At 44.8% G+C, this 22,376-nt stretch overlaps 1 protein-coding gene across 1 annotated transcript in view; it reads left to right on the forward strand.

The window, feature by feature from the left end:
* The window catches only part of gys2 (glycogen synthase 2), a 38,117-nt gene extending 16,876 nt beyond the window's left edge, over window positions 1–21,241 (forward strand). The window contains exons 8-16 of the mRNA XM_033039478.1: window positions 1,190–1,296; window positions 4,894–4,953; window positions 6,218–6,296; window positions 8,495–8,608; window positions 11,096–11,222; window positions 14,159–14,254; window positions 14,356–14,519; window positions 17,127–17,207; window positions 18,822–21,241. Of these exons, the coding sequence (XP_032895369.1) occupies window positions 1,190–1,296; window positions 4,894–4,953; window positions 6,218–6,296; window positions 8,495–8,608; window positions 11,096–11,222; window positions 14,159–14,254; window positions 14,356–14,519; window positions 17,127–17,207; window positions 18,822–19,037 (1,044 nt within the window). The 3' untranslated portion in view covers window positions 19,038–21,241. The remainder of the gene's footprint in view (window positions 1–1,189; window positions 1,297–4,893; window positions 4,954–6,217; window positions 6,297–8,494; window positions 8,609–11,095; window positions 11,223–14,158; window positions 14,255–14,355; window positions 14,520–17,126; window positions 17,208–18,821) is intronic.
* The last annotated feature ends 1,135 nt before the right edge of the window (window positions 21,242–22,376 follow it).

The following is a 22,376-nucleotide window of genomic DNA, read 5'->3' on the forward strand; positions in this document are numbered from 1 at the left end:
GTAACAGGAGAGCATGTCTGAGTTTTTAGTTCACTTTTGCTAATCCATTTGGTAATCGGCTATTAGCTTAAATACCCACTTATTCATAGTCGTGGACTACAAAGAAATCTATCTCTATGAAATTGAGTCCAGTGGTGTGGGAGAAAGGATAGTTCGGTGTTTCTGTAGTGCTTCCTCAGTGTATGTAGTAAAATTATACTATGTACAAGAATATTTTAGAGATAAGTGTTCAATTGTCATATGTACCAACACAAAACAATGAAATTCTTACTCGCAGCGGCATAACACGCCAGTAAACAACACGCATAAATAACATGTAATAAATTAATTCAATACATTAACCCCAACACTAGTGCAAAAAAACCCGAAAGTCCTTGGTGCAACCAAAAACAATCCATAGTTGAGTTTAGTGTTGTGCAGTGTTCTAGAGACTGTTGTGGGGAAGAAGCTATTCTTGAACCTGGGGGGGGGGGGGTCATGGTTTTCATCCTCTTGATGGTCGGAGTGAAATGAAAGTGGGCCAGGGTGGTGTGTGTCTTTTGCCATTGTCTGCCATTTGAAGCCGTAACTCCCAGAGATCCTTTTGATGGTGGGGTGATCGGGACCTGCGATGAACCGGGGATTGCCCACCTCTCTCTGTAATCTCCTGTGTTCCTGAGGGTTTGGTTTGCTGAACCTGGCCATGATGCAAACAATGCAACTGTACCATGCACGTCTGTGATTGCTGCCTGATTGAAACACTTGGCAGATGTTAATTGAAAGTTTAAACTTTCCCACGGTCTAGGCATAAGCTCAGGGGCGACCGCGCTTTTGCTGTTGCAGCACCTAAACTATGGAATTTAAAACTTATCTCTAGACTTAAAACTTATTTCTACTCTCAAGCCCTTCTTGAGGTCCTCTGAGGGAGCACTATGTATCTATGTATGTATTGTTAATCTATGTACCACTGTTTGTAGCACGTTAGTACCTGCACTGATGTAAAGCACTTTGGTCAACGAGAGTTGTTTTTAAATGTGCTATAGAAATAAACTTGACTTGACTTGACTAAACTATCTACTACCTTCACACATAAACAGCCAATTAATGATTCATCATAAATTGTGAACCTGGCTCTACAAAGATCTTTGCATGTACCGAGAGCTAAGAGTGTTCTTCAGTTTACATTCTGTGTATTATTCTTTCTTATTAGGTTCAGAAATGTGATGTTACTGTTGTGGTATTTTTCATCATGCCAGCAAAAACCCACAACTTCAATGTTGAAACGTTGAAGGGACAGGCGGTCAGAAAACAACTTTGGTAAAACATCCTCTTCTGCTTTTGTAAACTTTGATTATTCGTGCATTTGAAAGGTCTTGTGGCACCAGTATTTTATTTTTTTTTTTATTAAAAAAAAATATATTATTATTTATTTAATTTTTTTTATTAGAAGTTAATACAGTACAAGACAGTACAGTGGAACCTAATTTTAGGTGCCAACTATGTCATACTGTAATCCATTCTATGTACAACCTCTAGTTTTATGTTTTGAGAAGGAAGTAAGCAAGACAAGAAAAAGAAAACAATAGAAAGGGGAAAAAGAGGAAAAATAGATGGTAGAGAATAGAGAAGTGTGAAGTGTGTATATAAAAAAAAAAAAGAAAAAGTGGAAAGTAGAAATAGGAGAGAAGGCCCCTTAAAAGAGAAATTTTCAAATCTTTATTCGGAGATGTAGATCTATCTACATGAACTGTATGAACATGAACTGAAATCAGCAATCTTTATGGTACCGCTGCATCACATGATTCCAAAAAGTCGATGAAAGGTGACCAACTCCTTAAGAATTGGTCATATTTATCTATTAGTCGGAGTCTCATTTCTTCAAGGCGTGCTATGTCCATCATATTCCTAATCCACATTTTAACAGTTGGTATGGTTGTATTTTTTCCAAAATTTAAGTATCAATTTCTTTCCAATTACTAACCCATAATTAAAAAAAACATTTTGGTCTTTATTTAAATTGATATCTTCTACTATTATTCCAAATATAATCCATTCCGTTTTAGGTTCTATTGTGGACATGTGGCACCAGTATTCTGAATGAGATAATTGCGATCCCTTTTCACTAAGAGATTCCAATTGGTCTAGACTTGAGATACAGTACGCAAACGGGTCCTTTGCCAACCAGAGATCGCTAGCATTATTCTGCACACTAGGGACAATTTACAATTTTACTGAAGACAGTTAACCTACAAACCTGGAAGTCTTTGGAGTGTGGGAGTAAACCTGAGCACCTGGAGAAAACCCACGTGGTCATAGGGAGAACGTACAAACTCCATACAGAGTCAGGATCAAACCCGGGTCTCTGGCTCTAAGGCAGCAACTCCACCACTGCACCACCTAATTTGTTCCTGGTTTTTTGGAATTGTTTTTAGCCTTATTGATCTACGATTTAAAAAAAAAATCTTTAAACGAAACTGGAATCACGTGCAGAACCCACAGTGCTGGAATAACTCATTGGGTCAGGCAGCATTTCGGGTGGACGTGGATGGGTGACATTTTGGTTAGGGATTCTTCTTCAGATGTTTTTTTCACACGGGTGTTGGAACAGTGGTCAGAAATAGGGCTGTTTTATATTTGTTGGTCAAAATGTACTGGGTTGAACATTTCACCTACTATTGAACAAATGTTCATTGGTCAAATAAAATTTGGTATATATAACAAGGTATAGTTCAGAGATGCAGTGCGGAAACAAGCCCTTCGGCACAGTGGGTCCACGCCGACCAGCGACCCCCCGCACATTAACACTATCCTACTCCCACTAGGGACAATTTTTACACTTACCAAGCCAATTAACCTACAAACCTGTACGCCATTGGAATGTGGGAGGAAACCGAAGATCTCGGCGAAAACCCATGCAGATCACGGGGAGAACGTAAAACTCCGTATAGCCAGCACCCGGGTCTCCGGTGCAGCATTCGCTGTAAGGCAGCAACTCTACCGCTGCGCCACCGTGACCGCCTGGGGTGTCTGGGGTGATCGGTCCTCTTGGAGTCAAACAGCTCGGAAAAGAGGCCCAACTGGCCCACACCGACCAACATGTCCCATCTACACTAGTCCCACCTGCCTCTGTTTGCTCCATATCCCTCCAAACCTATCCTATCCATGTACTTGTCCAAATATTTCTTATACATTGCAATCTGTACCTGCTTCAACTATGTCTGCCACCAGCTAATTCAACTATACCTGCCACCCTTGGTGAATATTAAAACAAAAAGTTGCCCCATGGGTTCTATTGGATTGTTCTGGATATGGTTAAGGGCCTCCAGTGCCAGAATAACCTTGGGATAACTGTTGTGAGAAATAGTGGTGGAGGGGAGGGGGTGAGATTAACAAATATCTTTCGTAACGCTGGCGGGGCACTGAAGTTGATTGATGTGTTTTGAAGCCTTTCTTTATATTTCATGTTCATAAGTAGAATTAAGCCATCAAGTCTACTCCACCATTCAATCATGACTGATCTACTTTCAACCCCATTCTACTGCCTTCTGCCCAGTAGTACCCCATTCTACTGCCTGACACCCTTAACATTAATGTTTGATGCTTTAACTGGGATTTTGTTGATGAGCATTCTTTCAATTATTGGAGGGGGAAGACCTCCCTTGAGTAGAAAAGAAAAGCAGTGAGGTACAACCCAAATGATTCTATGCTCCTTTAACTCAATGAAAAAAACAAATAATGGTCTACCCTATTGCCAGAGTGAGGCCACACGCAAACTGGGGTAGCTTACAACCCAATGGTATAAACATTGAATTCCCCAATTTTAAGTAATACCTTCCCTATTTCTCCCCCCCCCCCCCTCCCAACTTTCCCACCTTCATAATCGCTTCACTCCTTTCTCATCCTACATACACTCATCATCTCCCATCCCTGAATTTCCTTTTCATCCAGGGATGGTGCTAGCGGGCGGGACGGTGCCAGCGGGCGGGACGGTGCCAGCGGGCGGGACGGTGCCAGCGGGCGGGATGGTGCCCGCGGGCGGGATGGTGCCCGCGGGCGGGATGGTGCCCGCGGGCGGGATGGTGCCAGCGGGCGGGATGGTGCCAGCGGGCGGGATGGTGCCAGCGGGCGGGATGGTGCCAGCGGGCGGGATGGTGCCCGCGGGCGGGATGGTGCCCGCGGGCGGGATGGTGCCAGCGGGCGGGATGGTGCCAGCGGGCGGGATGGTGCCAGCGGGCGGGATGGTGCCAGCGGGCGGGATGGTGCCAGCGGGCGGGATGGTGCCAGCGGGCGGGATGGTGCCAGCGGGCGGGATGGTGCCCGCGGGCGGGATGGTGCCCGCGGGCGGGATGGTGCCAGCGGGCGGGATGGTGCCAGCGGGCGGGATGGTGCCCGCGGGCGGGATGGTGCCCGCGGGCGGGATGGTGCCCGCGGGCGGGATGGTGCCCGCGGGCGGGATGGTGCCCGCGGGCGGGATGGTGCCAGCGGGCGGGATGGTGCCAGCGGGCGGGATGGTGCCCGCGGGCGGGATGGTGCCCGCGGGCGGGATGGTGCCAGCGGGCGGGATGGTGCCAGCGGGGGGACGGTGCCAGCGGGCGGGACGGTGCCAGCGGGCGGGACGGTGCCAGCGGGCGGGACGGTGCCAGCGGGCGGGACGGTGCCAGCGGGCGGGACGGTGCCAGCGGGCGGGACGGTGCCAGCGGGCGGGATGGTGCTAGCGTGTGGGATGGCACTAATGTTGATGGTCCTGTTTCCATACTGTATTACTTAACTAAACCAATAAGCAATGTGAAAGTACTGGAGTAACTCAGCGGGTTAGGCAGCATCTCTGGAGAACATGGATAGGTAACGTTTCAGGTAGAGTCCTGTTTCTACAATAAGTATTGTGACACTTTGTTTTCACTTGTATGTTTGCAGGGACACTGCTCATTTAGTGAAGGAGAAGTTTGGAAAGCGACTTTATGAAGCATTGTTGAAGTAAGTTACACAGATCCTTCACAAAATGACAATGAACGATGGACCTACTCATTTGTCAGTCTCTGCTTGATAGTGATTAAAACTTGGATGTGCTTGAAATTCTCCTTATGGTCATAAAATAAAGTTAGAGTATAAAGGGCCTGTTCAACTTGGCCATCATTTATGCAACAGGCCGTTAGTGACTGCATGACGTCATTTGAAGATAGACACAAAATGCTGGATTAACTCAGCAGTGCCGGCAGCATCTCTGGTGAAAGGGAAGAGATGATGTTTTGGGTCAGAATCCTTTGTTGGTTCTGACCCAGTCTGAAGAAAGATTCTGTGGCTGGAATTACACGAGTGGAGATATCTTGCAGGGTTTATAGGACTGGAAGAGAATAATAATATTAAAAATAACAATAATTCTGAAGAAGGGTCTCGACCCAAAACGTCACCCATTCCTTCTCTCCAGAGATGCTGCCTGTCCCGCTGAGTTACTCCGGCATTTTATTTCTATTTTCAGTGCTGCATCACCATCTGCAGTTCCTTTCTACACAATGAGGTGATGTGTGATCTTGGAGGAAAGGTTGAGATATTTTTATAATGGGTGCATGGAAAGGGTGAGGGATTTGAGTTAAATTGGACCCCCTTAGATGGAGCATCTTGATATTGGGCCACATGGCCTGTTTTTGTGCAGTACTACTCGAGATATCGGGTAAGCAGATATCATCATAAGTCAGAGCTCGCCAGGGTAACTGGTGAGCAGTGCTTGATAACTAAGACTAACTTAAAGGAGGCTACAGAATAAGGAAAGGCATAGACAGTGGATGTGGAAAGAATGTTTCCACTGGTGGGAGAGTCTAGGACCGGAGGTTATAGCCTCAGAATTAAAGGACACTCTTTTAGAAAGGAGGTGGGGGGAACTTCTTTAGTTAGAGGGTAGTTAATCTGTGGAACTCATTGCCATAGAGGGTTGTGGAGGCCAAGTGGATATCTTTAAGGCAGAGGTAGACAAGTCAGTGGATATCTTTAAGGCAGAGGTAGACAAATTCTTAATTAGAACGGGTGTCCAGGGTTATGGGGAGAAGACAGGAAAATGTGATTAGGAGGCAGAGATCAGCCATGATTGAATGGCAGAGTAGACTCGATGGGCCGAATGGCCTAATTCTGCTCCTATAACTTGTGAACTTGTAAATTAGAATGAGCGGCCATTGGGTTGACTCTGCTTGATGTACAGCAGCTATTGTGGTCTCTTCCATTAGTCATGACTATCATGTGTTTACAGAGGGGAAACGCCAGATATGACCAAGTTCCTTGATCGTGATGACTTGACTGTGATGAAAAGAGCCATTTATGCCACGCAGGTATGTCTTGGAATGGACCCATTGTTTTTTGGCCTTGATGGAGCTTAAATTATATTTTCCCCTGCTGGGTAAAGAAGCTGTACAAATCCAGTTCTTTGATTCCAGAGTTTGAAAATTGTATTTTCCCAAGGTTGGCAAAAGAAACATAGAAACATAGAAAATAGGTGCAGGAGGAGGCCATTCGGCCCTTCGAGCCAGCACCACCATTCATTGTGATCATGGCTGATCGTCCCCTATCAATAACCCGTGCCTGCCTTCTCCCCATATCCCTTGACTCCACTAGCCCCTAGAGCTCTATCTAACTCTCTCTTAAATCCATCCAGTGATTTGGCCTCCGCTGCCTCTCTGTGGCAGGGAATTCCATAAAAAGAAGCTGTACACATCCAGCTCTCTCTGATTCCGAAACTCCTTGACTTTTCTTTTAAATTGAATCCTTTGAGGACATGATACATAAGGGTTTGTCCATAATTTGATGCCCAAGGAATCATTGAATTGAATGTACGTGTATTTCTTTGTTTAATATTTGTTATATTAACAGCTTGAGTATTTTGTTGTTTAAAATCCTGGGCCCAAGGCACATCCAATCTTCTGGCATGTTTTTCAAAGAGTCAATTAATTAATGTTGATGCACTTGCAACCTGCTAGATTTTAAATATGAATTGAAGACTGTCTCTTATCCTCTCATCTCTATTAGAACATGCAGCAAGGGAACAGGCCCTTCGGCCCATAATGTCAGTGCCAAACATGATGCAAAGTCAAACTAATCTCCTCTGCCTGCACACGATTCATATCCCTCCATTTCCTGCATATCCATGTGTCTATCTAAACACATCTTACATGCTATTATCATATCAGCCTCCACCACCTCCCCTGGCGTTGTGATCTAAGCACCTGCCAGTGGGTTTTATTTTTTTAACTTTCCTAGGACACTTTTTAAATGCATGATTCTGATGCTTGATTAGATCATGGACACTCTGGACGTCAAACCCTATTGCCCATTCATTGATCCCTATCCCTGCGATAACATTTCGGACCTCTGCCTCTGCCTCTGCCTGGGTTGAGGGTGAACTTTCCAGAAATACAGTGACAATAATGCGAAAATTAGTTGAGTGTAAATGAGAGGATGCAGTAAATTCTGCAGGACTAATCTTAAGCTAGTTTAATGTTTGAATATATTTTCTAATTTGTCCTGCTATTCAATTCAACTAGTTGGTGGCGCTGCAGACTATTCTATTATTCTATTCTATTCTAAGTCAATTCTATTCTGGTGAATGTAAAGAGTGGTTTAACGGTAGTTTTATTGCATACGGTTTTCCCACGATACTTTTAATTTTAGTTTGGTTTATTGTCACGTGTACTGAGGTACAGTGAAAAACTTTTGCTTGCTAACCAGTCAGCAGAAAGACAGCAGATTACAATCAAGCCATCCGCAGTGTACAGATACAGGATAAAGGGAATAACCTTAATACAGGGTGAAGTCTGTTCAAAGATAGTCCGAGTGTCTCTAGTGAGGTGGATAATAGCTCAGGACTGCTCTCTGGTTGGTTATAGGGGTGATTCAGCTGCCTGATAACAGCTGGGAAGAAAGTCCTTGAATCTGGAGGTGTGCGTTTTTTCGCTCTGTACCACTTGCCTGATGGGAGTGGAGAGAAGAGGGAGTGACCGGGGTGTGACTGAAGGGCCTGTCCCACGATGCGAGTACACCCAAGAGCTCTCCCGAGTTTAAAAAAATCAAACTCGTGGTTACTCTTGGAAATTTTCACAGTTGAAAAAATTTCACGAGCTTACCGCGTTTCCCGAGTACCTGCCGTTAGCGTTACGAGCCGCTACGAGATGTCCACGAGCTCCGACCTATCCGCTACATACATTCTACGTACTTACCACGAGTTTGATTTTTTTTTTTAAACTCTGGAGAGCTCTTGGATGAACTCGCATTGTGGGCCAGGCCCTTTATCCTTGATAATGCTGGTGGCCTTGCCGAGGCAGTGTGAAGTGTAGATGGAATCAATAGAAGGGAGTTTGGTTTGTTTATATGATGGTCTGGGCTATGCGTCCACAATTCTCTGCAATTTCTTGGGGTCTTGGGTGGAGCTGTTCCCAAACCATGCCGCGATGCATCCCGATAAAATGCGTTCTACTTTAAAATGTATCACTGTTACTGTAGCCATTGATTGGAAATTTGTCCTCCCCAACTCCAGCGTCAAAGTCTACCTCCTGTGACGACGCACAACATGCTCGATGACAGCAAGGACCCGATCCTCAGCACCATCAGACGCATTGGACTGTTCAACAACAGAGCTGACCGAGTTAAGGTACGTACTTGGCCTTCTGCCCAGGGCTGGGAATGCATTGACCCCAGACCCAGACCGGATGCCCATCTCCTTCTACGTACCTGATGATCATTGCACCCTTTACGTTCATGCTATTTTCTCAATTGTGCGCAGGAAGGAACTGCAGATGCTGATTTAAACTGAAGATCGGCACAAAGCTGGAGTAATTCAGTGGGTCAGGTCTGGAGAAAAAGAATAGGTGACGCTTTGGGTCAGAACCCTTCAGATGGATATATTGAGAGATAGAACAAATAAATGAAAGATATGCAAAAAGTAAATGTGGAGCCCACAATGGTCCATTGTTGGCTGTGGGATATGGGATGATAATGAGTTGTACAGATCGTGAAACTAGTGCAGCAGTTAGTCTTTAGTTTAGTTCAGAGATTCTGCATGAAAACAGGCCCTTCGGCCCACCAACTCAACGCCATCCATCGATCTCCCATTTACCTTGTGTTTGTTACCCCTCTTTCTCAACCACTCCCTGCATACTGGGGGCAATGAACCTGCAAACCTGCATGTCTTTGGGATGTGGGAGGAAACCCGAACACCCTGAGGAAACCCACACGGTCACAGGAAGAACATCTAAACTCCAAGCAGGCAGCACCTGAGATCAGGGTTGAACCTGGATCTCTGGTGCTGTAAGGCAGCAGCTGTGCCATGCAGTCTGAAGTGTTGGAGTATTCAGAATGAATTTACACGACATCATTTATGCATTACGCTCGCATGGTACGTGGGCAGTAACGCACGGTCGCGCGCAGCGCCCCAAGATTTTGGAATGTACAAAATCTTTGCGCGCCATCTGCGTGACACACAAATGACCCCCAAGTGGGACAGGCCCTAAAGGCATTGTACATAGTGGTGTTAATCTAAAACTGATCCAAGTCTAGTTTAGCCGTGGAGTCATAGAGTGATACAGTGTGGAAACAGGCTCTTCGGCCCAACTCACCCACACCGCCAACAATGTCCCAGCTACACTTGCCTGCGCTTGGTCATTATCTCTCCAAACCTGTCCTATCCATGTACCTGTCTAACTGTTTAGGACGGGTTTGGAGGGATATGGGCCAAGCACAGGCAAGTGGGACTAGTTTGTTAAATTTTCTATTTGAATTGGAAATTTCAATGCATAACTGAAGTATTTTTTATTTAAATGGAGATCTAAATTCTCTTTGAGGGTAGTACAGAGGCACAGCAGTAGATATGCCGTCTCTCAGCACCTGAGACCTGGGTTCAATCCTGGCCCTTGGTGCTGTCTGTGTGGAGTTTGCGTGTTCTCCCTTCAACCGTGTGGGTTTCCCCCCCCCCCCCCCCCACATCCCCAAGACGTTCAGGTTTGTAGGTTGATGGTCTTCTGTGAATTGCCCCAGAGTGTGTAGGGAGTGGATGAAAAGTGGGATAACATAGAACAAATGTGAGTGGGAAATCGTTGGTTGGTGCAGACTCGGTGGGCCGAAGGGCCTGTTTCCATGCTCTATCTCTAAACTAAACTAAAACGAATCTCAATCTGTTGCTGATATATACACCACCTGCCATTGCCCATCGTTGCTTTATTTAAATGAACATTATCCCCATTAAGGCAATTTAATGTTCTAAGCAGCACTGATTTGGGACCAGCGTCATTGGAGCAGATTGTATATGAATGTTGTAAAAATTGGTCTAGAAAGTGCCTAATGAGGTGGAGGGGAATAAATGTCAAAAACTGAAATCATAAATAAGCCAAATGATATTGTATCTTAATGATCTGGGATGTGAATATTGTTCAGATTGGTAATTATTTTGATGAAACTAAACTCTTGCTTAAATGAGCACAGATTGCTGAAGACCTGCCTCTTACTCCCTATCTGAAGGCCCTGTCCCACTTTCACGAGTTACTCCCGAGTTTTCCCCTTCATTCGAACTCGGGGAATGTCGGGTAATGTCCGTAGGAGTCCGTAGATGTTTCGTAGCGGCTCGTAATGCCAGCCGTAGGAACTCGGGGCATCGGGTAAGTTGGGACGTTTTTTTCAACATGTTGAAAAATGTCCACGCGTTTAAAAAAAAAAAATAGCCCCGTGTACCTAAGAACGGTTATTACCGTAATTCTCCGAGTTCGAATCAAGGGGAAAACTCTGGAGAGTTCGTGAGTAACTCAGGAAAGTGGGACAGGGCCTTAATACAGTTCTGCTTGACAAGAACACTCCACCTATCACTTGCCAGGCTTTGTCCCACTCCCATCTCCCTTTTCCAATTTTCTCTCTCTCTTATTCCCCCCCCCCCCCATTACAATCTGTCTCGAGAACGGTCCCCACCCGAAACTTCACCGATCCACAGTAACTCAGCATGTTAGACGCCTGCTCGAGTTACTCCAGCACTTCCTGTTCTACGCAAAATTCCAGCATTTGCAATTCCTTGTGCCTTCCAGAAATTAATTCCTAATAACAACATCACTTGTTTTTCAAATGTTTTAAAATCTACCTTTTTAAAATTTTCTAGATTGTTTTTCACCCCGAGTTTCTATCGTCTACCAGTCCATTGTTGCCCATGGACTATGAGGAGTTTGTCCGGGGTTGTCACCTTGGAGTCTTCCCATCCTATTATGAGCCTTGGGGATACACTCCTGGTAAGTGTCATCGGTCCCATAACACGCCTGACCTCAGAGGACCAGGAAAGCTTCAATGTTTGGTGTTGGCAGAAGACCTTAGATAATTCATCAGGAGGAAGCATGAGAGATGGGGAGAGAATGAACTTGGGTTTAGAGTTATTATTGTCACGTGTACCAAGGTTTGGTGAAAAGCATTGGTTTATATGCTATCCTATCAAATTTATGATAACATGCATAATTACAATGAGTCCAACCAGTAGAATAGGAAGAGGGAAGGGGAAGTATAGCGTTAGCCATGCAGCATGGAAACAGGCTCTTTGGCCCAACTTATTCATGACAACTAAGATTCCCCATCTATGCCAGTCCCACCTACTCACCTTTAGCCCATAATCCCTTAAACCTTCCCATTCCATGTACCCCCAGCACAAATGTCTTTTAATCTGTTCGGTGCCACCCTGAATATACTGTGGTCAGAGTATACATGTGAAAACAAATCTTGGCAGTGAACAGGTTAAATGTTGCTACAGTACCTTGCTCAACTATCTCCTCTGGCAGCTCGTTGCAGATACCCACCACCCTGGCTGGTAGAGTCACTACCTCTCAGCACCAGAGACTTGGGTTCAATCCTAACCTTGGGTGAAAGTCCTGAACCTCCCTGTCAGAGGTTGAGGCAAGACCTGATAGTGTATAAAACTGAGGAGCATCGATTAGGTCTACTGTCAGAACCTTTTTCCCAGGGTGGCAAAGACAAATACTTGAAGGCATAATTTTAAAGTGGGGGTGACAAAATGTAAAGATGTTAGGGGGAAGGTCTTTTAGCAGGTGGTGCGTGCCTGGAACATGCTGCTGGGGGTGGTTGAAGACTTTTGTGACATTTAAAAGACTTTTGGATAGGCATTGGCTAAAATCTGGAATAACTCGGCATGTTGGGCATCATCTCTGGAGAAATGGATAGGGGATGTTTGGGGTTGTGATCCTTTGTTTAGTTTAAAGATACAGTGTGGAAAAGGGCCCTTCGGCCCACTGAATACGCACCGACCAATGGTCCCCACACATTAACACTACACTATACATACTACGGACAATTTTACATTTATATTAAGCCAATTAACCTACAAACCTGCACGTCTTTGGAGTGTGGGAGGAAACCGAAGATCTCGGAGAAAACCCACGCGGTCACATAGAAACATAGAAAATAGGTGCAGGAGTAGGCCATTCGGCCCTTCGAGCCTGCACCGCCATTCAATATGATCATGGCTGATCATCCAACTCAGTATCCTGTACCTGCCTTCTCTCCATACCCCCTGATCCCTTTAGCCACAAGGGCCACATCTAACTCCCTCTTAAATATAGCCAATGAACTGGCCTCAACTACCTTCTGTGGCAGAGAGTTCCAGAGATTCACCACTCTCTGTGTGAAAAATGTTTTTCTCATCTCGGTCCTAAAGGATTTCCCCTCTATCCTTAAGCTGTGACCCCTTGTCCTGGACTTCCCCAACATCGGGAACAATCTTCCTGCATCTAGCCTGTCCAACCCCTTAAGAATTTTGTATGTTTCTATAAGATCCCCCCTCAATCTCCTTAATTCTAGCGAGTACAAGCCGAGTCTATCCAGTCTTTCTTCATATTAAAATCTTGACATCCCACGTCACGGGTAGAATGTACAAACTCCGTACACACAGCACCCGTAGTCAGGATCGAACCTAGGTCTCCGGCGTTGTAAGGCTCTACCGCTGCTCCACCATGCCGCCCTTCAGATCGATGGGGGTGGGAGATGTGACTGGAAGCAAGTAAAGTCCATGACAAATCTGGGCCAGCAACAGATGACCTTGGGCAGCTAGTCAAATTACACTTCTCCTCATCCACACTATGTACACAACTAATGGAAATATTCAAATAAAGTTATGTCATGCTCTGTGACTTTTCTATTTGGTGACTTGAAAAAAAGGTTCCAACCTGAAATGTCATCTCTTCCTTTTCTCCAGAGATGCTGCCTGACCCACTGAGTTACTCCAGCATTTTGTCCATCTTCGGGTGGCGCTGCGGTAGAGTCGCTGCCCCGCAGCGCTAGAGACCAGAGTTCAATCCTGATCACGGGTGCTATCTGTATGGAGTTTGTACATTCTCCATGTAACCCATGCGGTTTTCCCTGGGTGCTTTGGTTTCCTTCCACACCCCAAAGATGTGCAGGGTTGTAGGTTAATTAGCTTTGGATAAATTGTCCCGTGTGTGTGTGTGGGATAGTGTTGGTGTGCGGGGATTGTTGGTTGGCGCAGACTCGGTGGGGCAAAGTGCCTGTTTAGGCGCTGTCTCTCTAAAACTGAGATAAGTGGTGGTCTTGGATCCATGTGTAGGGAGAGATTCGAGAGAGTTTATTGTCATGTGTCCCTGAAAGGACAATGACATTCTTGCTTTGCTTCAGCACAACAGAACATAGTAGGCATGACTACAGAACAGATCAGTGTGTCCATATACCATTATATAAATATATACACACATGAATAAATAAATTGATAAAGTGCAAATAACAGATAATGGGCTATTAATGTTCAGAGTTTTGTCCGAGCCAAGTTTAATAGCCTGATGGCTGTGGGGAAGTAGCTATTCCTGAACCTGGTCGTTGCACTCTTCAGGCTCCTGTACCTTCTACCTGAAAGTAGCGGGGAGATGAGTGAGTGGCCAGGATGGTGAGGGTCCTTGATGATACTGCCTGCTTTTTTGAGGCAGCGACGGAGGAACTGCAGATGCTGGATTAAACCGAAGATAGACACAAAAAGCTGGAGTAACGCAGGGGGTCAGGCTGTACCTCTGGAGAAAAGGAATAGGTGACGTTTCGTGTCCAGACCCTTGGCATCACGTTCAGCAAGTTGTGGGCTGAAAGACCTGTTCCTGTACTGTTCCATGTTCTATCAGCCTGCATCAAACACTGTTGCCAACTCTCTGTGTGTTTGTAGCGGAGTGTACGGTGATGGGGATTCCCAGCGTGACAACCAACCTCTCCGGCTTTGGGTGCTTTATGCAGGAGCACGTGGCGGACCCTACATCTTATGGTGAGTCCTTTTTCCAATCGACTGCTGCTCCACAGAACATACCTCATTTAGTTCTCCGGGTTTGGGCTTCCGATAACCATTGTGTGTTTCCCTCCTTCCAGGGATTTACATCCTCGACCGGCGTTTCCGATCCCTCGAAGAGTCGTGTAATCAGTTGACGCAGTTCATGTTCGGCTTTTGCAAACAATCTCGTCGCCAGAGGATCATTCAAAGGAATCGGACAGAGAGGCTTTCGGAACTTCTGGACTGGAGATACCTAGGCCGGGTACAAAATCACACCCTGCCCCAATATTGGCCCACCCTGGTCATTCATTCTCTCTGCTCCCATCGGGCAGGAAGTACAAAAGCGCGCACCATCTGACTCGAGAGCAGGCCCTTTGGGACTAAGATGAGGAAAAAAGTCTTCACCCAGAGAGTTGTGAATCTGTGGAATTCTCTGCCACAGAAGGCAGTGGAGGCCAATTCACTGGATCTTTTCAAGAGAGAGTTAGATATAGCTCTTGGGGCTCACGCAGTCAAGGAATTCGTTCTTCCCCCGCCCAATTAAAGCATGGAATAATCTCCACCCAACTATATTGAATTGAATTGAATTGAATACCTTTATTGTCATTCAGACCTTACGGTCTGAACGAAATTACCCAACCAGATGCAACTAAATTTAAAGTAGCTATTTCTTCCCAATAACCCTTTCTGGCTTAAGCCCTCCCTTCACCACCTCCAGTTTAAATTCCATTTGGAATATTTTGGAGGACCAAGAAACCAAGAACCAAGATATGGGGAGAAAGCGGGAATGGGGTACTGATTTTAGATGATCATATTGAATGGTGGTGCTAGCTCAAAGGGCTGAATGGCCTACTCTTGCACCTATTTTCTATGATTCTTCCCCTCTGTTATCAGGTTTCTAAATGGTGCTTCCTTTAGGTCAGAGATGCAGTATGGAAACGGGCACTTTTGTCCCATCCCCACCATTGACTCCATCTGTGCCACACTGCCTTGGCAAAGCAGCCAACATAATCAATCACTTGTCCAATCCCAGTCATTCATCCTTCTCCCTGCTCCAATCTGGCAGAAGATACAGAAGCTTGAAAGCATGCACGCACCACCAAACTAACGGTTTATTTCTCTCTATTCTAAATGGTCCTTCCATAAGCTAGGGTACTCTCCGAATCATCTATAAACCATTGCGAACGTTGGACTTTGTCTGTGGAACAGTTGCGTTGCAATGCTGAAAACTATATTCTGCACTCTGTATCTTTCTCTTTGCTCCAGCTATGGTACTTGAGTTTGACTTGATTGTATTCATGTATATTATTATCTGTTTTGGGATAGCATGCAAGACAATGCATTTCACTGTGCACGTGAACACAATACACCTTGCAGCAGGCTCCTGGATAGAGCATAAGTACCTGGGGAGGGGTTGGGATGAGATGAGGGGCAGGGAGTTTCATGCTCCCAGCTTCCTGGCCTGCACCAAAGCATGGTGGCTAAAGATTTAATGCTACGGTCTTGGTGTGGCTTTGAGATTAGTGAAGCAGAGATTCCAAGAGACTAAAGGGTGTGAAAGCCAAATAAATCATCTGGTCTTGGGAGTTGGGCAAAGAGATTTCAAATGGATTGCAAGCAAGCAAATTCCCATGCTCGATGTGGTCACCAGGAAAAGAGACAATGCGCTGGAGTAACTCAAGCGGGTCCAGCAGCATCTCCAGAGATGATGATGTTTCAGGTTGGGACCCTTCCCCATTAGCTGACAACTACAGGTGTATCAAATTTGCCATCAGAGGCTCCTGGCTAATTGAATTTTTAACCAAAATGGGGAAGTAAATTTCTGTAAATAAGCAAGTCAAGTCAACTTTATTTGTCACATACACGTACAAGATGTGAAATGAAAGTGCCAATGCCTGCGAATTAAAAACAGAACAGAACAGAACAAGTATTTACTTTTTAGAAAAATTAAAAGGCACAACACACCAGTAAATTAGTCCCTGGTGAGATGAGAGTTTACAGTCCTGATGGCCTGTGGGAGGAAACTCCATCTCATCCTCTCTGTTTTCGCAGCCTGACAGCGGAGTCGCTTGCTTGACCGTAGCAGCTGGAACAGACCGATGCTGGGGTGATAGGGGTCCCCCATAATGTTGCTGGCTCTGGATCTGCACCTCCTGGTGTATAGGTCCTGCAGGGGGGCGAGTGTAGTTCCCATAGTGTGTTCGGCTGAACGCACTATTCTCTGCAGAGCCTTCCTGTCCTGGGCAGAGCTGTTCCCAAACCAGATTGTGATGTTACCGGATAGGATGCTTTTTACAGCCCCAGAGTAGAAGGACTGAAGGAATCCTCAGAGAGACTATGAATTTCCTCAGCTGCGTGATGTGGTAAAGGCGCTGCCTTGCCTTCCTCACCAGAGCAGCAGTGAGTGATGTCCATGGCAGATCCTCTGTGGTGTGGACTCTCAGGTATTTGAAGATGCTCACCCTATCCACAGTAGCCCCACATATAGGTTTGAGTTTATTGTTGTTACATGTACTTGAGGTACAGTGAAAAGCTTTGTTTTGCATGCTATCCAAACAGATAATACAACAAGACAAACTCAAGTGCAATAGATAAAGCAAAGGGGAAGATAGTGCAGAATATAGTTCTCAGCATTGTAGTGCATCAGTTCCAGAGACTGTCCAATGAGGTAGAGTTGAATCGGACAGTACCATAGCTTGTGGAAGCCTGATAGCAGGGGAAGAAGCTGTTTCTGAGTCTCGATCTGTAAATTTCATCGCTCAGTCTGAAAACTTGGCACATACAGATTTTGTTTTAGTGTTGGGATTCAGAACTTTTTGTTGCATTCTTCAAAAGTGAATGGTAACTTTAAAATTCCTTTCATCCTCAGTACTATATGCACGCCCGTCATCTTGCGTTATGTAGAGCCTTCCCTGAAAAATTCCAGATGGAGCCCATTGCACCTCCTTTGGTAAGTTTGTCTGTTTTATATGTTGTGGACTGAATGCTGGCATTTCTGACTCTCATCAGTTGGGTCATTGAGTGTAAGTCAGGAAGGCATGGTGCAACTTCATAGGATTTTGCTTCGGCCACATTTGGAGTATTGTGTGCAGTTCTGGTTACTCCATTACAAGGGAAATGTAGAGGCTTTGGAGAGGGTGAAGATGCTTACCAGAATGATGCCTGGACTAGGAGGTACTGGCTACGAGGAGCAGTTTAACAGACTTTGATTTTGTCTGGAACGCCAGAGGTTGAGGGGATACCTAATAGAATTGTATCCAACTGAGTGCCCTGGATAAGGTAGATGTTAAGAACCTTTGTCCCCAATATGGAAATGTCAAATACTTGAGGTCATAATTTAATTTATTGTCACTTGTGTACCGAGATGCAGTGAAAAGCTTTTGTTGCGTGCTAACCAGGCAGTGGAAAGATGATACATGGTTACAATAGAGCCATCCACAGTGTACAGATACATGATAAAGAGAAGAATGTGAATAATGTTTAGTGCAAGGTAAAGTCTGGTTTAACGATGGTCCAGGAATCTCCAGTGAGGTAGATTGTAGTTCAGGACTGTTCTCTAGTTGTTGGTAGGATGGTTCTGTTGCCTGATAACAGCTGGGAAGAAACTGTCCCTGAATCTGGAGGTGTGCTTTTTCACACTTCTGTACCTCTTGTCTGATGGGAGAGGGGAGAAGAGGAAGTGGCTGGGCTGAGTCATCCTTGCTTGTAGCCTTCAGGTGAGAGGAGTAACTTTTTAAGAAATGCAGAACAAGTGATCCCCCTATATCAAGTGGGCCCCTGATGAAGTAGGCCCCCTTTGTCTCCTGGCAACCAATATCTTCAGACCCAGTCCGCCACTGTTGCTAGGGGTGGTGATGGAAGCAGATACAATAGTGGGTGCTAGTCTTTTGGACAGGCACATGGATATGGATGTTTAAGAAGGAACTGCAGATGCTGGTAAATCAAAGGCAGACAAAAATGCTGGAGAAACTCTGCGGGTGAGGCAGCATCTATGGAACGAAAGAAATAGGTAACATTTGGGGCCAAAACCCTTCTTCAGACTGAGTTTTTCTCAATCTGAAGAAGGGTTTCGGCCCAAAACGTTGCCCATTTCCTTCGCTCCATAGATGCTGCCTCACCCGTTGAGATTCTCCAGCATTTTTGTCCACATGGATATGGATCATGTGCAGGCAGATAAGAGCTAGTCTTGACATGTTTAGCACAAATCCTGATGGACATAGACAATATTATAAGAGGTGTAGGTAGGGGAGATGGGCTGGATCTTTTTTGCCCCCGTTGCAAGAATGTCAAAAGCTAGAAGGCATAGGGTTTAAAGTGAGAGTACGGAAACATTAAAGGAGATGTATGAGGCTGATTATTTTACACACAGTGCAGGGAATAGAAGCTATGGATTATGTGCAGGCAGATGAGAGTTGGTCTTGGCGTCCTGTTCAGCGCATATTGTGGGCGAAAGGGCCTGGTCTGTTCCGTGTTAAAGCAGGCTACATAAACCACGTGCCACAAAAGATGTGACCTTTCCAAAAGGCCTAATGGCACAGACTAATCCCTTCTTGTCTTGCGCCAGACCGAGGGTTTCCGATATCCCCAGCCAGCCTCCGTGCCGCCATCCCCTTCGGTGTCTTTGCATTCGAGTCCCCACCAGAGTGACGATGAGGAGAATGGCGACGAGCGTTATAATGAGGAGGAGGAGGCGGAGAAGGATCGGAGGAACATTAAAACGCCAGCTTCCCTGGCCCCCTTCCTCACTGGAAACCAGTCTGATGCAGAGTACCACAACTGAGCAGGTGCCGAACTTCACCATGTGAAACGCCGCTTACAAAACCTTGACAATGGGGAAAACAGAAGCGCAAGCACTAGCAAGTTAAGTCCGTGTAGTCTGGTTATATTGTACCCTAGTGCAGCACATTGTCAAATTCTCATCTCAAGGGCAGAATTGTGCTTTATACGAGTTTTGAGTGAGTTCATGTAAACCTTTTTTTTAAATGTCTGTAATAATTAAGGAAGAGTTATGCCATTCTTATTCCTGCTCCATTATATCAAGCAGGTCTGGAAGAACTACATATTCTTTCTTGTCGTACCCTTCAGCCTCCATCCACCTTTCAATTCTATTGAAGCAAGTTCCAGTAATAAGTCTCCGCAGTAGGGAACAATGAATTAAAAGCTCCAAACCCCTGCACTGAAATATCAATTCGAAAGGCAAATCCCAAAGCCTTTTCGAATCGCCCCTTGATTTCCAGAACACATTTGCACCATGTCCACAAATAACATTAGCTAATTTATAGAATGATATAATTATTACATGCAATTATGTTACACTGCTGATGTTGTTATTTCAGAACTTGAGATGTGGCCAGTCACCATTATCACCCAATGCTTTAAAATCCAGAGATAGACCTCCCAAGAATGGTTGTTTGAATCAGTATTTCAATGCAGGGGTTGGAACTTATGTCATTTTCACATTCATGGCACCGGTAACTAAAAACAGGTTGTAATGTTCACACTTCACACTTCTGGGTGCTAAAGTTGCTGATAATTGTTTTGGGATATACACCATGTTAGCCCATTCATTTCTCCTTTCACTACCAAACCATTTCCCCCTCCCCCCCCCCCCCCCCCACCCCCACCCCTCCCCCACACATGAAATGTTACATATTAATCATTCGAGCTCTGATACAAAAGGGAATTAAAATTAACTTGTTCATCACTGTTATCCACTTGGCAATCTATTCTGCAATGGGTGAATTTCAGCTTGAAAACAGTGTGATTATTGAGAAAATGCACGACATTCCTGCACTGTACAAACTAAATGCTTGCTTTCTTCAAACGATGTATTTATTCACCCCCCACAGGTTGGGCCTTATCCTGTTGGTTCTATCTTGGGGTAAATTTCCCCGCTTTCTCCATTTCTGTACACTTGTGATTTTAGAATAAGCTGTTGTTTCTGTATTTACGATTTAAAACTAATTGATGCTATCAAAGGGGACTGAATAAAGCAGCTAATCGTCGTACATCACTATCTTGTTTCTGGGATCTAAGTTTGTAACAAATTGTGTGTGTGTGTGTGGTTTTGTGTACGTACATGTAGATCAAATGAAAGCTGATTGTGATAACAATTCTCCAGTGGAGGATAGAAGGAGAAATGTGCCAGGTCTTGAGGTACATGGACAGATGGCTTGGTACGATCCTAGCTTTCTAAAGCCTCAGTCACCAATGGCAAAAATTAGATTACAAACATGTTTTTACTTTGAGCAGTGTAATGGGCAATAAAAGGTGACTATGAACCATGTAATCAGTGCTGCTACTTACTGCCCACATGCTGTATCTCAGAATCTGACTCTAAAAATCAAAGGGTGATGTAGTGTGAATGGGACTAATGCAGTGATGGTCGACTCAGACCAGTTTTAATGGGCACTGATCTCTCTCTACACCTTTAATGATCTAATCAAAGTAGAAGCAGTCACAATGATTGACCCCACAGTTTAATTTGAGAACTCTTAAATGTGCCCAATGCCATCATTTCATTGCGATCAGCAGTTTCCATTTTAATTGTGTGACAAAGTTTGCTGCATTCTGAATTTTATTAGTTAACGTAACTGATGTGGAAAGTGCCTTAACTGAAATGAATGCGTTTTTGTTCCTCTCCACTAAATCTGAATTGGCAAGGGACATGTGCATCTCCTGTTAAGTTGAACTACGTCAAATGATGTCCTGGCCCTTGATATTATCGGTTTGATTTTTGATATCTTTAAATGTTTGCTTGTCTGGTCAGTGTTACTGTTTGTAGCTGAGTAGCACTGTGCTTCCGCCAAATGATGTATTTTACAATTTAAAACACCATTCAGCACAGAACACTGACTCGGTAAATAGTTTTATTATGATTGATACTAATTGGGTGTAATTGGCAATTGGTTCAGTGTGCAATAAATGTCATTAAATATTTGAACCTGGATTTATTATATTAAAGAAAATATTAACACTTTCCCAGTTCAGCCTACTGTCTGTTTTTTTAATTATTAATCTGCTCATTATTGATCAGTAAACAGTTCCACTTTTAAATCCCAGACATATTCAAATCACAAGTTATAGGAGTGGAATTAGGCCATTCGGCCCATTGAGTCTACTCTGCCATTCAATCATGGCTGATCTCTGCCTCCGGATCCCATTTTCTTGCCTTCTCCCCATAACCCTTGACACCCGTTCTAATCTAGAATTTGTCTATCTCTGCCTTGAAAATGTCCACTGACTTGGCCTCCACAGCCCTCTATGGCAATGAGTTCCACCGATTAACTACCCTCTAACTAAATCTTGGGCTTAGATGCTCATTTCAGTTGTTTTCAAAATTGGGGCAAGGCTTTTTGCCTGGATTTGATTGATTGAAGAATTCATCACGGAAACAAGCCCTTCAGCACACATTGATCATCGATCACCCTTTCACACGAGTTCTATGGTATCCCACTTTGACATTCACTCCCAAAATATTAGGGGCAATTTTAGAGGCCGATTAACCTACAAACCTGCACGTCTTTGGGACGTGGGAGGAAACCCATGCAGGTAACAGAAAAGGTGAGAACTTCACACAGTTGGCACCAGAGGTCACGATTGAACCGGGGTCCCTGGTGCTGAGGCAGCAATTCTACAGTGGGGTGTTTTTAAAGGTCGTGCTATCTCCAATCTTAAGCTCTTCACATCAATACTGAGCTACAGCCAGATAACTTGCTGCATGTGTGAGGGAGAGACATTGGATTAGGTTGCCCAAGGAAAGCAAAATGGAAACTACAGTAATGAAGCATAGATAAGGTAGACCGTCAGAACCTTTTGCCAGGGTGGAAGCGTCAAATACTAGAGGGCAGAACTTTAACGTGAGAGGCGTGAACGTTTTTTTTTCGTCGTAGTGGGTGCTTGGAACATGCTGCCAGTGGGTGGTGGTTGAGGCAAATATGATAAGAATCTTTTAGATAGGCTCATGAATATAGAGGGTTATGGATCTTGTGCAGGCAGAGAGATTAGTTTAACCTGACATTGTGTTCAGCACAGACAGAGTGAGCTGAAGGGCCTGTTTAGTTTCAGTTGGAATGGAAAATGTAACTTCATTGTTACATTTGACAAGGCACAGTGAAAT

The sequence above is a fragment of the Amblyraja radiata genome, chromosome 21 (assembly GCF_010909765.2).
Source record: "Amblyraja radiata isolate CabotCenter1 chromosome 21, sAmbRad1.1.pri, whole genome shotgun sequence".
NCBI classification, from domain to species: Eukaryota; Metazoa; Chordata; class Chondrichthyes; order Rajiformes; family Rajidae; genus Amblyraja; species Amblyraja radiata.